This window comes from Anopheles arabiensis, chromosome 2, assembly GCF_016920715.1.
Source record: "Anopheles arabiensis isolate DONGOLA chromosome 2, AaraD3, whole genome shotgun sequence".
Lineage (NCBI taxonomy): Eukaryota > Metazoa > Arthropoda > Insecta > Diptera > Culicidae > Anopheles > Anopheles arabiensis.
In genome coordinates this window covers 52,259,729-52,279,216 of record NC_053517.1, presented here as the reverse complement: position 1 = coordinate 52,279,216, position 19,488 = coordinate 52,259,729, and the positions used below count along the sequence as shown (strand labels likewise).

The 19,488-nt window shown below is 49.3% G+C and overlaps 2 protein-coding genes across 3 annotated transcripts in view; both read left to right on the top strand.

Annotated features, from left to right (window-relative positions):
• Window positions 1-14,984, top strand: part of LOC120901830 — a 49,691-nt gene extending 34,707 nt beyond the window's left edge. The window contains exons 4-10 of one of the 2 annotated variants that reach the window (XM_040310142.1): window positions 5,779-6,207; window positions 6,286-7,179; window positions 7,250-7,468; window positions 7,785-8,218; window positions 10,819-11,971; window positions 12,068-12,613; window positions 12,696-14,984. In XM_040310142.1, coding sequence (XP_040166076.1) covers window positions 5,779-6,207; window positions 6,286-7,179; window positions 7,250-7,468; window positions 7,785-8,218; window positions 10,819-11,971; window positions 12,068-12,613; window positions 12,696-13,708 — 4,688 coding nt within the window. In that variant the 3' untranslated portion in view covers window positions 13,709-14,984. Of the gene's footprint in view, window positions 1-5,778; window positions 6,208-6,285; window positions 7,180-7,249; window positions 7,469-7,784; window positions 9,372-10,818; window positions 11,972-12,067; window positions 12,614-12,695 lie in introns of both variants that reach the window. The other variant, XM_040310151.1, reaches the window with a different exon arrangement.
• Window positions 14,985-16,029: 1,045 nt separating this feature from the next.
• Window positions 16,030-19,414, top strand: LOC120893962 (E3 ubiquitin-protein transferase MAEA). The gene is made up of 3 exons (XM_040296221.1): window positions 16,030-16,516; window positions 16,976-17,949; window positions 18,015-19,414. The coding sequence occupies exons 1-3, from the start codon at window positions 16,478-16,480 to the stop codon at window positions 18,184-18,186; spliced, it is 1,185 nt and encodes a 394-aa protein (XP_040152155.1). The 5' UTR covers window positions 16,030-16,477; the 3' UTR covers window positions 18,187-19,414.
• The last annotated feature ends 74 nt before the right edge of the window (window positions 19,415-19,488 follow it).

Here is a 19,488-nt window from a genome sequence, read left to right as displayed (position 1 = left end):
GCCTTTACGGACCTTATCGCTGGGTGCGGTTTCGCTTTGTATGGCGCACAGCTATCCTTCGCACGTACACACAGCTAACACAAATGTGGCTATCAGTTGTGTATGGTATGGATTTGTAATAAGCGAAGGGCACCAATTCAGTGACAATTAGTCCACACACACACACATTAAAAAATTCAGCTCCTAAAATTTAGCTCTCACTGTCATATAAAGCCAGTGCAGCTCGGATCGGGCAGAGCACCTCATCCAACCGCCACCGCCCCAAACCAAACCGAATGCAGCGACGCGCAACGGATGACATCAACCCGCGGATTGACTGCGTCGAATTTCTTCGCAAATGCCTCTCCCCTCCCTTCACTACCCGTGTGTCTGGCCTCCCGCCCCAGGGCACTGCTTGGGGTTTTGTTTCTGCGCGCGTTATGAAATCATCACCAGCGCGAGCTTTTTCCATTAGGTTTCTTTTCTTCGGCTGAGCAGTTCGCGCAACTGAAACGGGGATGTGTGTGTGTGTGTTGGCCATCGGGGTGAAACGGGGCGGACGCAGGCTGTCGCGTCAATCATTGCCGCATTGCGTAACATCACGAGGCCATTTCGCGATCACAGGTTGCTATCGAGGCAGCACAACGGCAATGGTTGTGCCGTTTTAGCGGCAGCCCCGTTGTGTGCGAAGCGCGCTGAAGAGACACACAGTGCTTTGTCGTTAAAATAATATGCAGATTGCTTCTGCGCTTTTTTTCTTCTTCTTCTTCATTTCATGAAATGGGAAGCTTTCGGTGCGGATCTTTCCCCGGAAGCCGTGGTCGGTATTTCCGCACTGCAAAGCTTTTCTCTTCACACTTTGCCTTTTACTCGAGCAAAGCCCTCACCGCGGGTGCACGCAATCAGCGTTAGTGCTGCTTTGAGTGGGATGGTATTATCCTTCCCTGTGCATTCTTGCCAACAATGGTGACGTGTTTTTAAATGGATGAATTGGAATTCGGTACGGTGCAGCGATCGCTTTAAAGCAGCACCCAATTCATCAGATTCAATACAGCTGGGGGCTGTGTGGATCAACTTTTCTCACCATATTTACCGTCAAACTATTCCGAAAATGCATCGTTGTTTGTTTCAATCTCCCCATCCCCACCATTCCCGACGGCTGGACGATGTTGGCGATGCGGCAAAGGATAAATATGTAATTGAATTTCTTCAAGGTAAAGGACAACTTTTCGCCCAGTTTGCTTCACTCGATTCAAAGCTCCCGATTCCATATTGCTCCAGCAAAAGTTTTCCACTGCCACAGAGTACCGCAGTGTGTGTGTGTGTGTATAAAGTTGTTGTACTAGAGACACACTGCACAGGGATTTTCCTTTCCCAACACAAAGGACAAAACTTTGGAACAATACCAGTGTTCAGTAAGTGAGCAGTCGAGAGACGTTTTCAGTTCAGTGCGCCAGTCCCGATTACCATGCCTAAACACAGACTCACTATCGTAAACATGGAACGTAACTACGGCGAGGTAGACACACGTTATTTTACCGACAAAGACTAGATTTACGTTCGGTAAAATCACTTTCGTTTGTTTTAAATTTGTCACTCCCCTAAAAGCCACCCCGCCCACAGCTCGTTCGACAGGATCGTAAAATAGTGATAACATTTACATCACATCCCATAACCGTGAAAAATGTCATCAAAAGCGTTTGTGGACGAGTTCGTCTCATCTCACACTCGCAACCATAACAACGGTGGGAGGTAAAGTGGATGGGTTTGGCAGTTGAAAGCATCCTCGGCGGGATGCGTTTCATGCAAAGTGAGCCACCTATAAACCCTGGGATGTAGAAAATTGACGTGCCCGGTTTCGGAGACAAAGCCCTTTTCTTGTTGCTTGGAGCTTAATGCTTCTCAACATGCCATTTTCTCTTGAGCTTTTTTGCTGCTGCTGCTATTGCGCTGCTGTTGTTCCATCATGGTATGAGCTTCATAAACGCGAGAGTGCTTGTCATTGTTGCCGTCTTGTTAACCTTTTGTGGCGACTAAGGATACACTTTTTTTCTTCTTTCTTCGTGGCAAGCATCAGTAAGTGATTAAGTTTTTCATTTCATTCTTCTATTTATTTTTTTTTGCCAACCGACTTTGCACGGAACGAAACTTTCAATAGAAGTTCGTACATCATTTAAGCTTATTATAGAACCGGTTTAGCAAAATTGCACTTCGAAATAACCGGCGAATAAATAAATAAGTTTGTGGAAATGGTGCTAAGCCGAGCCACCTTCACCAAGCGAAGGTAAGGAGTGAACTTTTTCTTTTCCAATTTTTAAACATCCTTGAAGTTAGGCGAATTGACAAAATTTTGCTCTCCCCTTACCATAGGACCGCTCGAAGGTTCAACTTTCAGCCCACTTAATCCCATGCTTGAGGGAAACAAAACGCAACACTACCTGTTTTCTCATCGTGCTTTCGGGAGTTTCCGCGGAAGTGACGAAACTGACGAACGACAAACGTCCATCAAACCTCGGTACTTGAGCTTAAACTCCACTTCGTTTGCAATTTTGGATTTTCACCACAAAATTAACACTCCCACTTATTGGATGGGACGGAATTGGAGGGTGTTTTGGGCGGCGCTCCGGTCGTCGACATCCACACTTTTCGCCGACCGTCCGCGGAGGGTGGTCCGCCTTTAACGCTCTAGGATAATAGCCGCTTAATCGTTGCACTTTCGCTAGCATCATTCGCGGCAGTGGGTCCACACTGAAGGTGAACACGGTGGATGGAACGGGGACAACGTTGACCACTGGTCGGCCGCACAGTGAACTTTCCATTTTTAGATACCGACTTCAGCAGTGGTTGTAATGATGTCGGTTGGTGATGATGACGATGCTTCGTAGCTGTTTGTGCTTCTATTCGCTTATTCGTGTGCGGTTTTGTTTTGTTTAATGTTGGAAGAAAAAATCACAGAAAGAAAGTAATCACATTATTCAGTGCCTGCGAAAGGGGCGTTGTGCAATAGCAAAATAATACGCTCGCACGCCTCGTCTATGATTTGGAACGCAGTGGCGATGGCAATTTGTTTCATAAGATACTTTAGTTTTGACCAACTTTGTACGGTTCATCGGCCCCTAAATTCCTATGTATATTGGCAAGCTCAAATGCTTACAAGCCGGGCACTTTTATCGAGGAAGTCCATGTGTACATTCACACTTTTGATCGCATATTTCAAAGTTTACCGCTTTTTGGATAGTTCCCGCTGTCCGCTACAAGCACTTGACAAATTTCAATCCACACGGAAGAAATTGTTCACCCACAAATAGCACGTATGCAGCAGTGAATGTGGAAATTTAATCGCATTTTACGTCCAACTATGCACCAACTCTCCATCCACCTTGCTCAAGTCCGCTCAAGATTTCGCTTCGCTTCGGCAACCTCTTCCATTAGCGAAAATCTGAATGTAATTAGGTACTTTCTAGCCTGCACCAGTAATTGGACATTCCCAAATTAATCTCACATTCTGGAATGCCGTTGGGCTGGACAATGTTCCGAGTGCCGAAATCTGCATCTGCTCTGTGCCGACAAGTGAGTGGCGTTGGCGTTCATTCTAGGTATAAGGCTTCATTTTGCAATAGCTTCCGAAATTCGACAACTCTACCGGAGGACTTTGAAGCGTCTTTGGCACGAGCACAACATGGCGCAAAACAATGCCACCGGTGTGAGCCTCGGAGCGTATCATTCAGCTACGCATATTTAACATTCCTGCTCACTGCATACTGCCTACCTACCTCGGATGACGACACCCTCGGGGACGACCTTCGGCAAGAAGCAACTAGCAGGTTTTGTCTCAATCGTAGATTTATGCAAATTATCCACACCTCAATTCAGCGAATGTTTGCTTCGGGTCAGAAGATGTCTTGGCTTCCGACATTGCCTGACGATGCTCCGTCGCTATAGCTAATATGAAAAGTTTTAAGATCCGCAACATCCGTGAAATACGCTAATGCAGTAACAACGAAAAACTCCTTATCGTACGATTCAATTTTGGCAGTATTATAGAATCTGTACGTTGTAGTCCCACTTGATAAGAAGTCGTGGAAATATTATCGATTTATTCACTCGACTTTTACACCCATCCATGCAAAGCCTTAATCGCGTTCAAGGCTGCCATCGAAGTGCGTCTTCACTGCTTGAAACCACTCAACATTGCTGTGTGCGAGACGTGATGCCAGAGCGAAGTAGTGCCACAACAGGACGTTCCGGGTTTGTGCAAACGCACCTTGAAGACGGAGTGTGGTGTGTACACTATACAGTCTCTGGTGTTAACCGGTAGCGCAAACACCCTGCATCGTGCATGTGCTTCGGGAATAGCTCGAGACGCTGGTGTCAAATTTGTTCACCAATGCGTGCACCAATGCGTGCACCATCGGACTGACCGGTCGGTCGGTGGGTAGTTTGGTCGCTTGACCGGCCGGTTTTAGTTGCAGTTTTGCAACGGTGAATGGAGCAAACTGGCCGCCTGGATGTGAAGCAGAGCTGGCACACCAAAACAGGTTTTGGCAGACACACTCGCCGCCACCAAACAACCGAAAAGCATCGAAAGGTCTTGCTCGTCCAATTAGTTGATAATAATCAGGTGTGCGAGAGTGCCTGTGTGTGTGTGTAACTGGATGTTTGTGTGCTTGTGGATACGCAGCTGGTTTCGTATTGTAAACTGAGTCCTGTAAAGTTGATCACCTGCCGCTATCACACACATAAGAGGACACTAGTGTTAATTCGTAAAGATTCATTCATATTAAATTTCAGTGACGAGTGATTCTTGAATCTCGAATCAAATGTATAAAGATTCATGAATTTTAACTAAAATTTTACGAATATCAATAGATTTATTAATATTAAAAGTGTCAACGTTTGCATTATCCATCACACGTGTAGATGGGATCTTCAGACAACTGAGCTCGTTCACAAGAAACGCATTGATCAACCCTAACGTAGCACACACGAATCGAGTCGTCACGACTCGAGACACAAAAAAGAGGCCAAATTTTGCAATCAATGCACAAAAACAAAATAAAACGAGTATGACAGCGAAAAGAAATTATTAGGATTATTTTAAAGTCGATTCGAATCACTTATCGATGCATGTCATTGCAATCGAGAGCCTAAGAAAGAGGAAACCTTTCGATAAGGATTCGTAAGCCATTAGATGTAGACAATTGCTAAAGATTCATGAATCTCTAAAGATTTCTAAGAGATTCATAAACCTCCAAAGATTAGCAAATCTTTAAAATATTCATTAACCTTTGGTTGATGCGATAAGATGCATAAATCATTGATGATTGTTTGCCGCGAGATAATTCATAAATATTTGTCTCTCTTGTTGGCTTGCTCACGATGGAGCATGTCGTCGTTACATGGCTCACTCAAAAATTATTCTCAAGGATGCTCGGTCCCTGGCTGCAGCCTTCCATGCATGTACTCTATCTTCAACAGGTCTTACTTCACTTGATGCAGCCATCGAGCTCACTATGCTTCCCTGAAAATCTTTGATTATTCCCGAATCTCATAGTTTGAGATTGGCATTCAAAGATCAACTTTGAAGATTCGTTCAGATGAATGATTCTGCATCAGTGTTACCCATATTTGTAGCTCACCGATCTATGAGCGCAAATGAAGTAGCTTTTCATTTTTGTTTATACACCTTGGATCCTTTGCTTTATGTCAATACTTAGCATAAATTAAATTTAAATGAATACCTAGCATAAATGATAAATAAAGTACTCATCCAACATTTTGCCTTATCTAATCCACCTGAAACGCTAGAATTAACCGCATGTCAACATTTGCGGCGTGCGGAGGCGCGTCGCGCCAAGTCATTAGGCGATAGTCTGTTGCAAACGGTACGGATACCACGATGCACCGCCCTCGGAGACTTCGAACCGGTGCAGTGCTCCAATGAGCTGAACGGAACCGAATGCTGGTGCGTGGATGAGTACGGCGTGGAGATTACGGGCAGCAGGCGCAGCCACGCGGACGACGTCAACTGTACGCGGGTGGAAAACCACTGCCAGGCATCCAGCTGTCGCATGTTCTGTCCGGCCGGGTTCGCCAAGGACCTGGCGTCCGGCTGTCCCATCTGTCGCTGCCGCGATCCGTGCGAGGACATCCAATGCCCCCGGGGTCAGCAGTGCGAACCGCAGGAGGTCCAGTGCAAGACCGAACCCTGTCCACCGATTCCGACGTGTAAGTGTTGTGTCGACGTGCTGACCGTGGTCCAGTGGTCTGATGATGTTAACGTTTTTTGATTTGGTACATTTGCAGGTCGTAAGGCGCGCAGTCTGAATGACCTGTGCCCGGCTGGGCAACCTCTTGCAATCACGGGCACTATTCGTCCCTTCCTGTGTGGAACGGATCCGGGCAAACCGAGCTGTCCCCCACTGTATCGCTGCTTGGTGCAGGGCGGCAACGATTATGGCGTGTGCTGTCCGGCATCGCTGCAGTTCGAGAAGCCGGGCAGCTGCCCGCGGGCGAATGAGATCGAATCGACGGACAATGCCGGCTTCCTGTGCGGGACGCCCTGCAGCCACGATCTCGAGTGCCCGCAGATGCAGAAGTGCTGTCAGTCGGATGGGTGTGGGCGCAACTGTCAGCAGCCGCACAACGTCACGGTCTGCCATCAGGCACGCATGCTGTCCGAGCTGCTGTCGGTCAATGAGCGCGAAGGTCGCGGGTATGTGCCGCAGTGCGACGGTCCTGGCGGCAGCTTCTCCACGCGCCAATGCTCCCGCAATGGGCTGGTGTGCTGGTGTGTGGATCCGAAAACGGGCAACAAGCTGAAGGGAACGATGGGCGCGGCGGCCACAGTGAGCTGCGAGGCGGTAGAGAATATGATCGGAGGGCGTAGTGGTGGGCGCAGTGTGGACGGTGGCGCACAAACCCTCTGTGATCACAATATCTGCGCGGCGGTGTGCGAGTACGGCTTCAAGAACGACCACAACGGATGTCCGACGTGCGAATGTTCGGAACCGTGCGAAGGCTACCTTTGCCCCGCCGGGTCCCACTGCGAGGTGGCAAAGGATCCCAAGTGTGAGGCATACTCTGGCCTTTGCTCGTCCGAGCCCGTCTGCAAGCCCGACCTGGTGTACTCGAACCCGTGCGAAATCGGTACCCCGCTAGCGGACAACGTGACCGGCGAGCTGCTGTTCTGCCATATGGGTAAGTGCGGGAGATCTGGTGTCCAAGGGTGGTCCTATTCTAATCGAATGTTTTTTTTTCGTTCCGACAGATCGTCCCAAAAGTCGTGAGTATCAAAGCCGCACCTTTTTCGATGATGATGAGCAGGACGAGGATGTAAACGGTCGCAAACGATCGATGTCAAATACAATCGTGTGCCCGATCGAGACGCACGAGTGTCGCAAGCTGCACGGCGAGTCGCGCAGCGTCTGCTGTCCTTTGGTGGTCGAAGGTGAAGACGACGAAGCGGCGGAAGAACGTCAGCAAACAAGTAAGTTCAGGCAGGAATGATGTTGGACAGTAAGCTTGTATTATCGTGTCAATCGACCAAGACAATCATACCAAGAGAAGAAGATTCCGTTGAGATCTTCTTCCCTTGGTGCGGATGATCGCATAATAGGATTGTGTGTTACTTACATAACCTAGGATCATCAGTAGAGGTTCGTGTTTCTATGTTTTGCTTCCGACAGATATTAAGGCAGAGTTTTATGTTATTTATGTTAATGTCGTTTAATTATTAAAAATAAGTTATTTAGGCATACTGCTCAATAGCGTAAAATAAATCACTGCTCTCTTCTATTGTACAGTGTGCGAATATCTGCGCGACTTTTCCGACCGGATGGAAGGCACGGTGGAGGGAATGGAGCTTGCCCTGCCGGCTCCGTCCTGCACATCGGACGGCGGCTATCAGGCGATGCAGTGCGTGACGCGCAAAACGAAGGTCAAACTGTCGGAGCAGCGCAAATACATCGAGCAGAACAGTATCCGGCGGATGAGAAAGCTACTGGAAGATGCATCAGCCGCGGGTCTTGCGCTAACGTCCACGACCACATCATCCGCTGCTACGGAAGCGGAGGTCAGCTCGGTAAACACCCCGGCCGGTCGTGTCCGCCGTGCCGCTAAGCCCGCGCCGGACAGTACACTCAAACTGTTGCCCGTTCATAGCGCGGATCAGATGATCGCGGGCGAGGTCGCTGGCATCTTGCCTGGCTACCCGGGTGTTCAGGCACGCTCTGCCAAGATCATCGATTTCAACCGGCTGGAATCGAAGAATGGAAACGCCAATCTGGACAAGCCGGAAATTAAACCTTCGACGCTGCTGAAGCGTCCGCTCGTGATGCCGACCCTGCCCACTCCCGTGCAGGAACAGCTGGTGGAGGTCGAGATCGAGGAGTGCTGGTGTGTCGATGGTTTCGGCACGGAAATACCCAAAACGCGCGGATTCAACGCCACCGGCAAGAGTTGCGAGGCAGTGCGCGAATCGCTGGGCTGTCTGGATCTGACGTGCCGCATGGGCTGCGACTATGGGTTCGTGCTGGATCCGGACACGCAGTGTCCTTCCTGCGAGTGTCGCGATCCTTGCGATAGCGTCCACTGCCCGGACGGACAAGAGTGCCGCTCGGTGGAGGTGTCCTGCGAGGGCGAGTACTGTCCGCCCGTGCCGGCGTGCTTCCCCAAGAAGCCCGGCCAGTGTCCGTTCCTGGTGCCGCCCGGTTCGGAGAACTCCGAGTCTGACTCGTGCGAGTACGAGTGTCGCACCGATGCGCACTGTGACGGGTCAAAGCGCTGCTGCTCGAACGGATGCGGCACCCAGTGCGTGGAACCGCAGCTAAAGACGGCCTGCCAGCATCTGCAAACGATTCAGCTGCATCAAGCGTCGGAACTGGGCGTTCCACCAAAGCAGAAGTACATCGCACAGTGTGACATCGACGGCAGCTTCCGGACGATACAGTGCGGCCCTGGCAACGTTTGCTGGTGTGTGGACGAGTTCGGCAACGAGAAGAGCGGCACCCGCACGAACAATGGCCAACCGAACTGTGAGCTGTTCCCGAAAACCGAATGTCCACTGCTGAAGTGCCGTCCGTGTGAGTACGGGTACAGGATTGACGCGAACGGCTGCAAGACCTGCGAGTGTCGGGATCCGTGCGGCGAGATCTCGTGTCCACGGGGCGAGGAGTGCCAGCTCATCCAGGTGGAGTGTATCTCGGTACCGTGTCCTAAGATGCCTATCTGCGTGCCGATTCGCGAGTCCGTCTGTCCCGAGGGACTGCCGTTGCGTTCTAGCGGACGGGAGATTGTGTGTGGACCGCAAACCGATGCCGACACGTGTCCCTCGACGCACATCTGTCAGCTAAATCCGATCAGCAACCGGGGCGTATGCTGTGGCAAGACCAGTACGTACCCTGTTGTAGCTGTGGCTCAAGAGCATGTTGTCTGTACATAATTATCTAACAACCTTGTCTTTATCTTTCCACGACCCTTCCCTACAGGAGATGTTTGCTTCGAGTCGATCGATCAGAGCTGCTTGCAGGTGGCCGAATCGGGCGCGGAAAGCAACGAGCTCGACAGTATCACTCGGTGGCGTTTCAGCCCACGGCTGAACAAATGTGTCCCGGTCACGTTACCGCGCGGTGTCTTCTGCCAATCGAAAAACCTTTTCCACAGTGAGCAGGCATGCAATGGCGTGTGTCCGGTGCTGTCTCAATGCGAGCGACTACGTTTAAAGAACGCGATGGCGGCTAAAAGGGCCGGCCAGCCTAACACTTGGTTCCAGCCACGCTGCGATCCGGAGACAGGCTTCTGGAGTCCGGTGCAGTGTTTGGGATCGATGGCAGATACGACGAACGCGTCGAACGGAACGAACGGAACTGCGCCCACCATTGCGGAACCACCGGCCCCGGTTGGTGTGTGCTGGTGCGCAGATAAGAAGGGTGCCCCGGTGAAGGGCTCACTTACGAAGGGCTCCGAACCGAAGTGCAGCAGTCGTCAGGCGCGACGACGCGGTGACTCAGTTGAAACATCCTCAAGTGATCCAGGTTAGTATAGTTAGTGACGTCATGCAATCTCGAATTTACTCACAACCCACATTATCCACACATTAACTATCTCTCCTACAAGTGATGGAAGAACTGATCCGCCAGATCACGTTCCTGGTGGACGAAAACAACTACCTGGTGGACGAGGACCTTGAACCCGTACAGCCCGTGTCCGTGGCCAGTTCCAACTATGCCCCCGAGCCGCGCTACATCGGATCGGTGTCCTCCGCCACTGAGAAGGTGATCGAGCTGGCACGCACTGCCGAGAGCCGCAACTATATTAGCGAAAATGGAGCCGAACCGATCGCCAAGCGGCTGAGTGCATCGGCCACACGCTGCCAAGCCCTGCAAATGGCTGCTTCCTTCCCCGTGGCCTGCGATACGGCCGGCTCGTTCGAACCGATGCAGTGCAACGGGGACACGTGCTGGTGTGTCGATGCGGCCGGCAACCAACTGCCACTGTCCAGCACCTTCAAGCGTGGTCAGCGATCCTGTATCTTCACACCGATCGATGTGGTTGAGATCGAGCTGCGATTAAACAACATGCATCCGCAGCGACCGCTGCTGCACGTGTACGAAACGCTGCGCACCGAGCTGTCCATGCTGGTTGGCAGCATTTATGACAACTACCGGGTGCAGGAGAACGCCGACGGAAGCGTTACGCTGCGGTTCGATCTGATCGAAAGCACCAAGGTCGATGATGCGTACGCGATCGAGGAAATGGTGCGCGATGGATCGTTTGCGCTGTACCATGGTCAGCTTATAGCGGACATGACGCAGTCGCGATTTGCGCACCGCATCCAAGATCATCGATTTCAACCGGCTGGAATCGAAGAATGGAAACGCCAATCTGGACAAGCCGGAAATTAAACCTTCGACGCTGCTGAAGCGTCCGCTCGTGATGCCGACCCTGCCCACTCCCGTGCAGGAACAGCTGGTGGAGGTCGAGATCGAGGAGTGCTGGTGTGTCGATGGTTTCGGCACGGAAATACCCAAAACGCGCGGATTCAACGCCACCGGCAAGAGTTGCGAGGCAGTGCGCGAATCGCTGGGCTGTCTGGATCTGACGTGCCGCATGGGCTGCGACTATGGGTTCGTGCTGGATCCGGACACGCAGTGTCCTTCCTGCGAGTGTCGCGATCCTTGCGATAGCGTCCACTGCCCGGACGGACAAGAGTGCCGCTCGGTGGAGGTGTCCTGCGAGGGCGAGTACTGTCCGCCCGTGCCGGCGTGCTTCCCCAAGAAGCCCGGCCAGTGTCCGTTCCTTGTGCCGCCCGGTTCGGAGAACTCCGAGTCCGACTCGTGCGAGTACGAGTGTCGCACCGATGCGCACTGTGACGGGTCAAAGCGCTGCTGCTCGAACGGATGCGGCACCCAGTGCGTGGAACCGCAGCTAAAGACGGCCTGCCAGCATCTGCAAACGATTCAGCTGCATCAAGCGTCGGAACTGGGCGTTCCACCAAAGCAGAAGTACATCGCACAGTGTGACATCGACGGCAGCTTCCGGACGATACAGTGCGGCCCTGGCAACGTTTGCTGGTGTGTGGACGAGTTCGGCAACGAGAAGAGCGGCACCCGCACGAACAATGGCCAACCGAACTGTGAGCTGTTCCCGAAAACCGAATGTCCACTGCTGAAGTGCCGTCCGTGTGAGTACGGGTACAGGATTGACGCGAACGGCTGCAAGACCTGCGAGTGTCGGGATCCGTGCGGCGAGATCTCGTGTCCACGGGGCGAGGAGTGCCAGCTCATCCAGGTGGAGTGTATCTCGGTACCGTGTCCTAAGATGCCTATCTGCGTGCCGATTCGCGAGTCCGTCTGTCCCGAGGGACTGCCGTTGCGTTCTAGCGGACGGGAGATTGTGTGTGGACCGCAAACCGATGCCGACACGTGTCCCTCGACGCACATCTGTCAGCTAAATCCGATCAGCAACCGGGGCGTATGCTGTGGCAAGACCAGTACGTACCCTGTTGTAGCTGTGGCTCAAGAGCATGGTGTCTGTACATAATTATCTAACAACCTTGTCTTTATCTTTCCACGACCCTTCCCCACAGGAGATGTTTGCTTCGAGTCGATCGATCAGAGCTGCTTGCAGGTGGCCGAATCGGGCGCGGAAAGCAACGAGCTCGACAGTATCACTCGGTGGCGTTTCAGCCCACGGCTGAACAAATGTGTCCCGGTCACGATACCGCGCGGTGTCTTCTGCCAATCGAAAAACCTTTTCCACAGTGAGCAGGCATGCAATGGCGTGTGTCCGGTGCTGTCGCAATGCGAGCGACTACGTTTAAAGAACGCGATGGCGGCTAAACGGGCCGGCCAGCCTAACACTTGGTTCCAGCCACGCTGCGATCCGGAGACGGGCTTCTGGAGTCCGGTGCAGTGTTTGGGATCGATGGCAGATACGACGAACGCGTCGAACGGAACGAACGGAACTGCGCCCACCATTGCGGAACCACCGGCCCCGGTTGGTGTGTGCTGGTGCGCAGATAAGAAGGGTGCCCCGGTGAAGGGCTCACTTACGAAGGGCTCCGAACCGAAGTGCAGCAGTCGTCAGGCACGACGACGCGGTGACTCAGTTGAAACATCCTCAAGTGATCCAGGTTAGTATAGTTAGTGACGTCATGCAATCTCGAATTTACTCACAACCCACATTATCCACACATTAACTATCTCTCCTACAAGTGATGGAAGAACTGATCCGCCAGATCACGTTCCTGGTGGACGAAAACAACTACCTGGTGGACGAGGACCTTGAACCCGTACAGCCCGTGTCCGTGGCCAGTTCCAACTATGCCCCCGAGCCGCGCTACATCGGATCGGTGTCCTCCGCCACTGAGAAGGTGATCGAGCTGGCACGCACTGCCGAGAGCCGCAACTATATTAGCGAAAATGGAGCCGAACCGATCGCCAAGCGGCTGAGTGCATCGGCCACACGCTGCCAAGCCCTGCAAATGGCTGCTTCCTTCCCCGTGGCCTGCGATACGGCCGGCTCGTTCGAACCGATGCAGTGCAACGGGGACACGTGCTGGTGTGTCGATGCGGCCGGCAACCAACTGCCACTGTCCAGCACCTTCAAGCGTGGTCAGCGATCCTGTATCTTCACACCGATCGATGTGGTTGAGATCGAGCTGCGATTAAACAACATGCATCCGCAGCGACCGCTGCTGCACGTGTACGAAACGCTGCGCACCGAGCTGTCCATGCTGGTTGGCAGCATTTATGACAACTACCGGGTGCAGGAGAACGCCGACGGAAGCGTTACGCTGCGGTTCGATCTGATCGAAAGCACCAAGGTCGATGATGCGTACGCGATCGAGGAAATGGTGCGCGATGGATCGTTTGCGCTGTACCATGGTCAGCTTATAGCGGACATGACGCAGTCGCGATTTGCGCACCGCATCTCGGTCGGTCTTCCACTAGCTCAGCCATCGTCCGGCATACCGGAAAACACGTTCCAGACGATCGTGTTCGTGCTGGCGACGGCTTCCGCCTTCCTAGTCGCCATCTTCGTGGTGTTTGTGATGCTTAAGCGGGGCCGCAGCACCAAGACCAAGCACTACTCCAACGGGGAGAAAATCTTCGCCATCGGTGCGGACAAGTATGTCGACTATAGCTCACCCATCTTTGTGCTCAGTGCCAACGATAGCAAATCCATTCAGCAGCAGCATCAACAGCCACAGAGTCATTCCGACTAATCCTCTTCCTTGTTCAATCGCAACCGATGACCTATCGGTAAATAAGCGATCCCACAAGTCAAAACTTAGCGTTCGGTCGTGTTTTATGTGTTCGCTGCACACGGTGCACCGGATTCAGCGGTCCAACTAGGTTTTAGACCGCTCCTAGAGCCCCCTAGCCCACAAGGTTTCGCACTTGCAGAAGCTCTGAAGGAAACGGATTTTTAAAGCAAAACGTTGTTAATTTTATATTGTACATATTGTGAAGGTTTTCTCTGCGTCTTTCGCTGAAACTACAGCGATGGTAGAAGCAACCTCCTTCCGATCGTTCTACCGTTATCGAAGATCTATACCATTCATCGGTTATCATCCAAATTGTTTCGTGTGTCAAACCTCTATCAGTTTACAAAGTTTGAATTTCGGAAAATTGCTTTTTTGTGTCCATTGCCTCTGGAAGAGTGGGTGGGTGTGTGTGTGTGTAAATAAGATTGTTCGAGCAAACAGTTTGGAAGTATCAGCAATTTTTTGAAATAATCAAAGTTCACAAGTATTGAATGCAGTAACAAGACAAGCACACGAGTTCTTATCGGATATATGATATTATTGAAACCATCAAGCCCGATTTAAACGATCTACGATCTGTTTCTTCGTTGAAATGACAGAAACTCGACAGCATAGCATTTGCATCTTACATCTTGTTGAGACATTTTCGTCAGAAGCCTGTGCGATGTAAAACACTGCTGATCAAGCAACAACTGTACATTCAGTTCATGTATGATCTGTCGTATAATGTATGATCGTGTCTCCAACAATCGGGGAGGAACAGCGTGACGTTGATGATAAATGAGGAGGAATGTGCTGTTTATTTATTCTTCCCCCTTGCAGTAACCCCTCCAATCAGCATATCCGCCTCGTTTAGCTACCTCTAGGCCGATAAGAACTTTGCAAAAAAGCTTACTATTCAAGCATCAATCACTACGGTTGCCAATCGTTTGATTTCGCGGAGAAGCGTCCGATCGGCTCGATGTAACTGGTGTGGACAGGTCTGGTGCTCTTATTAGTCTCTTTCTCCTAAAGTACGTGGTGTGGTATCTACAGCTATCTTTCTTTATTTCGAAAATTTGTACATAAGACTATACACTACAAACTGGTGATAAAAAAAGAAAGAAATACGACACGCAAACGGATTCGAAAGCTCGATTAGTTGTACCACGGTAAACTCAATCGATATTCTCCGGTAATGTGACCTGTTGTTTTGTTTTGTTCGATAATTAAATAAAGAAGATCAATCAATAAATCAGTGTGTAAATTTGGTTTATGGTCAATTTAGGGCGTGCTGTTGATTTGGGTAATAAATGTCATGGATGGGGAATAGTGCAAGAAACATAGTTCACGTATAACAGCAAATTTATACAGGTAACATCAAATAATATCATAAATTCTTCAAACGACTAGAATTAAAAATCGAAGGAATTATTTCCGGCTGTAGGAGATCTTTTCATGTATGTTTTGCAAAAGATAATGATAATGAGAAATTAAACAGAGATCTTGTATATGGGTGACTCGATCCTTTTTGGAAGGATAAAATACACTAAACATAAACTAACAAAGCATTCTTTCTTGGAGTTACGATCTATTCCAGGAGTCTCCAAACTATGGCCCGCGGGCCACATGCGGCCCTCAAGAGCTTATATTGCGGAGCTTATATTATTATATTTATATGATGACTTTGCCAGAGTTAATATAAATATTACGTTATTATAACTTTTTCAAATGAAATTGTATGTTTTACTTTTCTTAGACTAAAATCAAGCTTTAGTAACACGAAACTGTGCAAGTATTGTTAGTATTTCGTTATAAAAACGAGATTTAAACGTTTACTCATAAGTTAAAGGTAGCGTCAAATGGCCCTCAACATAGTTATTTTTGAAGCAATGCGGCCCGCGAACTGAAAAGTTTGGAGGTCCCTGATCTATTCGATCATGCTTTTTTGTACATACTCCCTAGACCTAGGCTTTACAAAAAATTACTCCTTGGTACCGAATACACGTCTGGATAGGAATAAACTGCGTCTTTATTTTCCAGTATCGTGCATGTACCTAATTAACTATTAGGGCACTCTCATTATTACCAATAAATTTTTATAAACGAAATGATAACCGTTCATCATGAAAAAAATACAATTTGAATAATAGTCCAACATTTTCCGCAGAATTACCATTGTGCTAGCCCGTGATTTCGTAACGCTTCACTGTCATCGCTATGCGTTACCAAACGTCAAACAGTCATATGGGCAGTCGAATCAAAACAACTCTCTCGTGTTCTCTTTCACTCTACAGCCTACAGCGCCCAAGTGTGGCTGAGATGGCGAACTTTGTTGTTGTGGCATAAAAGAAGCTAGAGTGTTGGAGATAAAAGAAAACTCACGAGAAAAGCAGTCAGCGTAGTTCAGGTTTGGCGTAGCGAATTCGTGTCTTTCCAATCCTTACATCGTTCGCTATCAGAACCACGCAGAGATCGACAACTTACTTCGGTTGCTTCCTCGTAAGTGCCAGCCTTTGCAGTACAGTGGCTAGAATGAGATGTAGTTGGCGACAATCGGAAGCAAACACAAACGCAATATCTTTGTTGCATCGTTCTGGTTTGGGTGGTTTCATTGCCACCATTACTGCTGCGAGACACAAACAGCACCAACAGCATCAGCACCACCAGCAACAGCAGTGACGTCTAGTGTGAAATTTGTCCTTTAACATACACAACGCAATCTCAGGCATTATCTTCGAGGCAGCAATGGCCGAAATCCGTGCAATGGAACATCCTACCCTGAAGGTAAGAATTTGCACCTGTATTATTTTGTCATTCGTTCGTTGGTGTTTCTGGACAGTCCAAAATATGCTTGTCTATTTGCGTCGTAATTGCAAAACCTGCTGGTGATGAGCGCATCTGTGACAAAATGGACCGTATATTACTTGTCAATAAAGCTGTTTCTATTGCGGGCGTGAGGTCAGGCAAATAAAATGGGGTTTGCAGTTCTGTGCACTTGTCAAGTGCCTTTTTTCATTCCATTTTCATGCCCAGCCTACTACTCGCCCTTACCTTCACCCTAACCGCTCCCTTCGCAGCCAAAAGTGAACGTCAGCTGTTAGATTTGGTTTAGGTGAATTACAGCAACGGTGACACAATGATCAGTTGATTCATGCGACACTATTCGGTTGTTGTTGAATTTCCTATGTTCCGGACATCATCCGCACACTCTTTCTCTGTTTCCCTCTATCCCGTCTCTTTTAGGTACCGTATGAAATTTTGAACAAACGCTTCCGAATCGCTCAAAAGACTTTGGATCGCGAATTGAGCCAGATACAGAATGTGGCGTCCGAGCTGGAGAAGGGACTGACGGAGGGATCCGACAGTACGGAAATTTCGCGTCTTCTGGGCGGGGTAGTCGAACGGCTGCAGGTGCTGAAGCGCAAGGCCGAAGAAAGTATCTCCGAGGAGCTGTCGGCCGGATTCGTCTGCAAACGGCGGCTGGAGCATCTGAAGCAGAACGTCAATCCGCCAGTCGATGCCACCACGCTGGAACTGCAGGCAGCTGCCACGAACCAGTGGAAGAAGATCCGGCTGGACCGCATGATCGTGGAGCATTTCCTGCGCCTGGGATACTACGACACCGCGGAACGATTGGCTGAGCGCAGCGGAATCCGCGATCTGACCAACCTGGACATCTTCCAGGTGACACGCGAGGTGGAGCGCGATCTGGTGAACCGTTGTACGGTGAAGTGCATCGCCTGGTGCAATGACAACAAGTCGAAGCTGAAGAAGATAAACTCCACGATCGAGTTCCAGCTGCGCGTGCAAGAGTTCGTCGAGCTGATCCGCGACGATAAGCGACTGCTGGCGGTGCGCCATGCACAGAAGTACTTCCCGGCGTTTGAGCACGAGCAGCTGAAGGAGATACGCCAGTGTATGGCACTGCTGGCCTTCCCGGTGAGCACGGAGATCGAACCGTACAAGACGCTGTTCGATCCGCAGCGCTGGCACGATCTAGTGCTACACTTCCGGCTGGAAAACTATCGGCTGTTTCAGCTGCCGGCCCAGTCGGTACTGAGTGTGGCCGTACAGGCGGGCATTTCAGCACTGAAAACGCCCCAATGCTATTCGCACACATCCAAAAACATGAACTGCCCGGTATGCCAGGAGAATGTGAACGAGATAGCGGAGAATTTGCCGTTCTCGCACTGTGCCCAGAGTCGGCTGATTTGCAGGTAAGGCTCGAAATCGATAGGAGGCATTTGTGGATCAATGAAACAAAACTTTTGTTCACTTTCAGAATTACTGGCAAACCGTTGAACGAACACAACCTGCCGATGATGCTGCCAAATGGACAGATCTTTGGTCAGCAAGCGATCGAGCAGATGCGTCGCGAGAACGACGTACTTGTCTGCCCCAAAACAAACGAAACGTTCCGTTCGCCAAAGATTGAAAAGGTGTTCGTGATGTAGTAGCATCACCGGTACATCCTCCGATCGAGCAGCATATATAACAGGGCTGCTGGAAGATCAACATCAATCTGCAGCAAGAACGTTAGTATGCTACGTAAGCGAGGTTCTTCACAGTCCGTTTGGGCTTATTTTCCTCTTCTTTTAATACGAATTATTTAGAGTTAGTTATGCATCGGACGGATGAGTACGGTCCTACGATATTCTTTTATCTTGAATTGTTATGATTTTTTATTTCGCCCCTTGTTCATGAAATTATCCCCCAACAATAGCAACCAGGCAAACGACATGATCGATTAACGAATGCACTAGAAGCCTAGTCGAACCAAAAACATGATAATCTTACCTTTTAAATGCGTTTATTGATTTCATTCTCTGCGCTTCTGCGAGAATCACAATATGGTCTCTTTTTTATTATTAATTTGTTATGTTGCATGTTCGATGCTCTTGGTTTGAGAAGAAAAGAGAACTACCACAAAACAACACCCGCTTGCTAGCATATGAATGCAGTCGATTATCGCACCATTGTTTTGTTTGTTTTTTTCGATTCCTTTTTTATAACATTAATAATATTAAGCAAAAAAAAATGTGTGATCATCTCTCAGCTACGATTAAGAACATTAATTTCCCACACTTGCTCGGAAAATGTGTACATTCGAACCATATATTCGACATCTGATAGCTCTAAGACTCTGAATAAACAAGCCGCCAACAAATCCACCATCAGATATATCGATAAGGGTAAAAGGTATATGACGTCAGACCTAATTTATGACCCAACCTTACAAGATTACTCTCCGGCTTCGAGATGCGATTGTACAAGGTGAAAAAGGCGAAGGAAATACCATGAAGGAAACACCCGAATAGGATAGGAGAGCACAGATAATGACGAGAATGTTCAAAAGAATCAGAAATATCGAACTTTGCGATTGCGAAATATCGCTACGCCCAGAAGCAATTTTGCCAAGGCATTATACATGCTATAGGTTGGTCTGCTTTGTTCGGGAGCAGAAAAGAAGATGAGTCAAAAACACGCAATAAGATATAATTTTGCATGCGATAGTATGTTATTGATAAGAAGTTTAGAATTGCGGTGCAATGCCCGATAATTATCGCGATTAAGCGTGACACTAAAGGTTTGCTATATGATTTTCAATAAAAATTATGAAAAAAATGATTGCATGATTGCAACGGGACAATTGGTTGTAACAGAAATTTGATTCAAATATCATCACGTTCCTCTTTTTTTATATATTTATGCTGGCGCTAGTAAAAGTATAATAGAACTGTATAGTAATTACCATT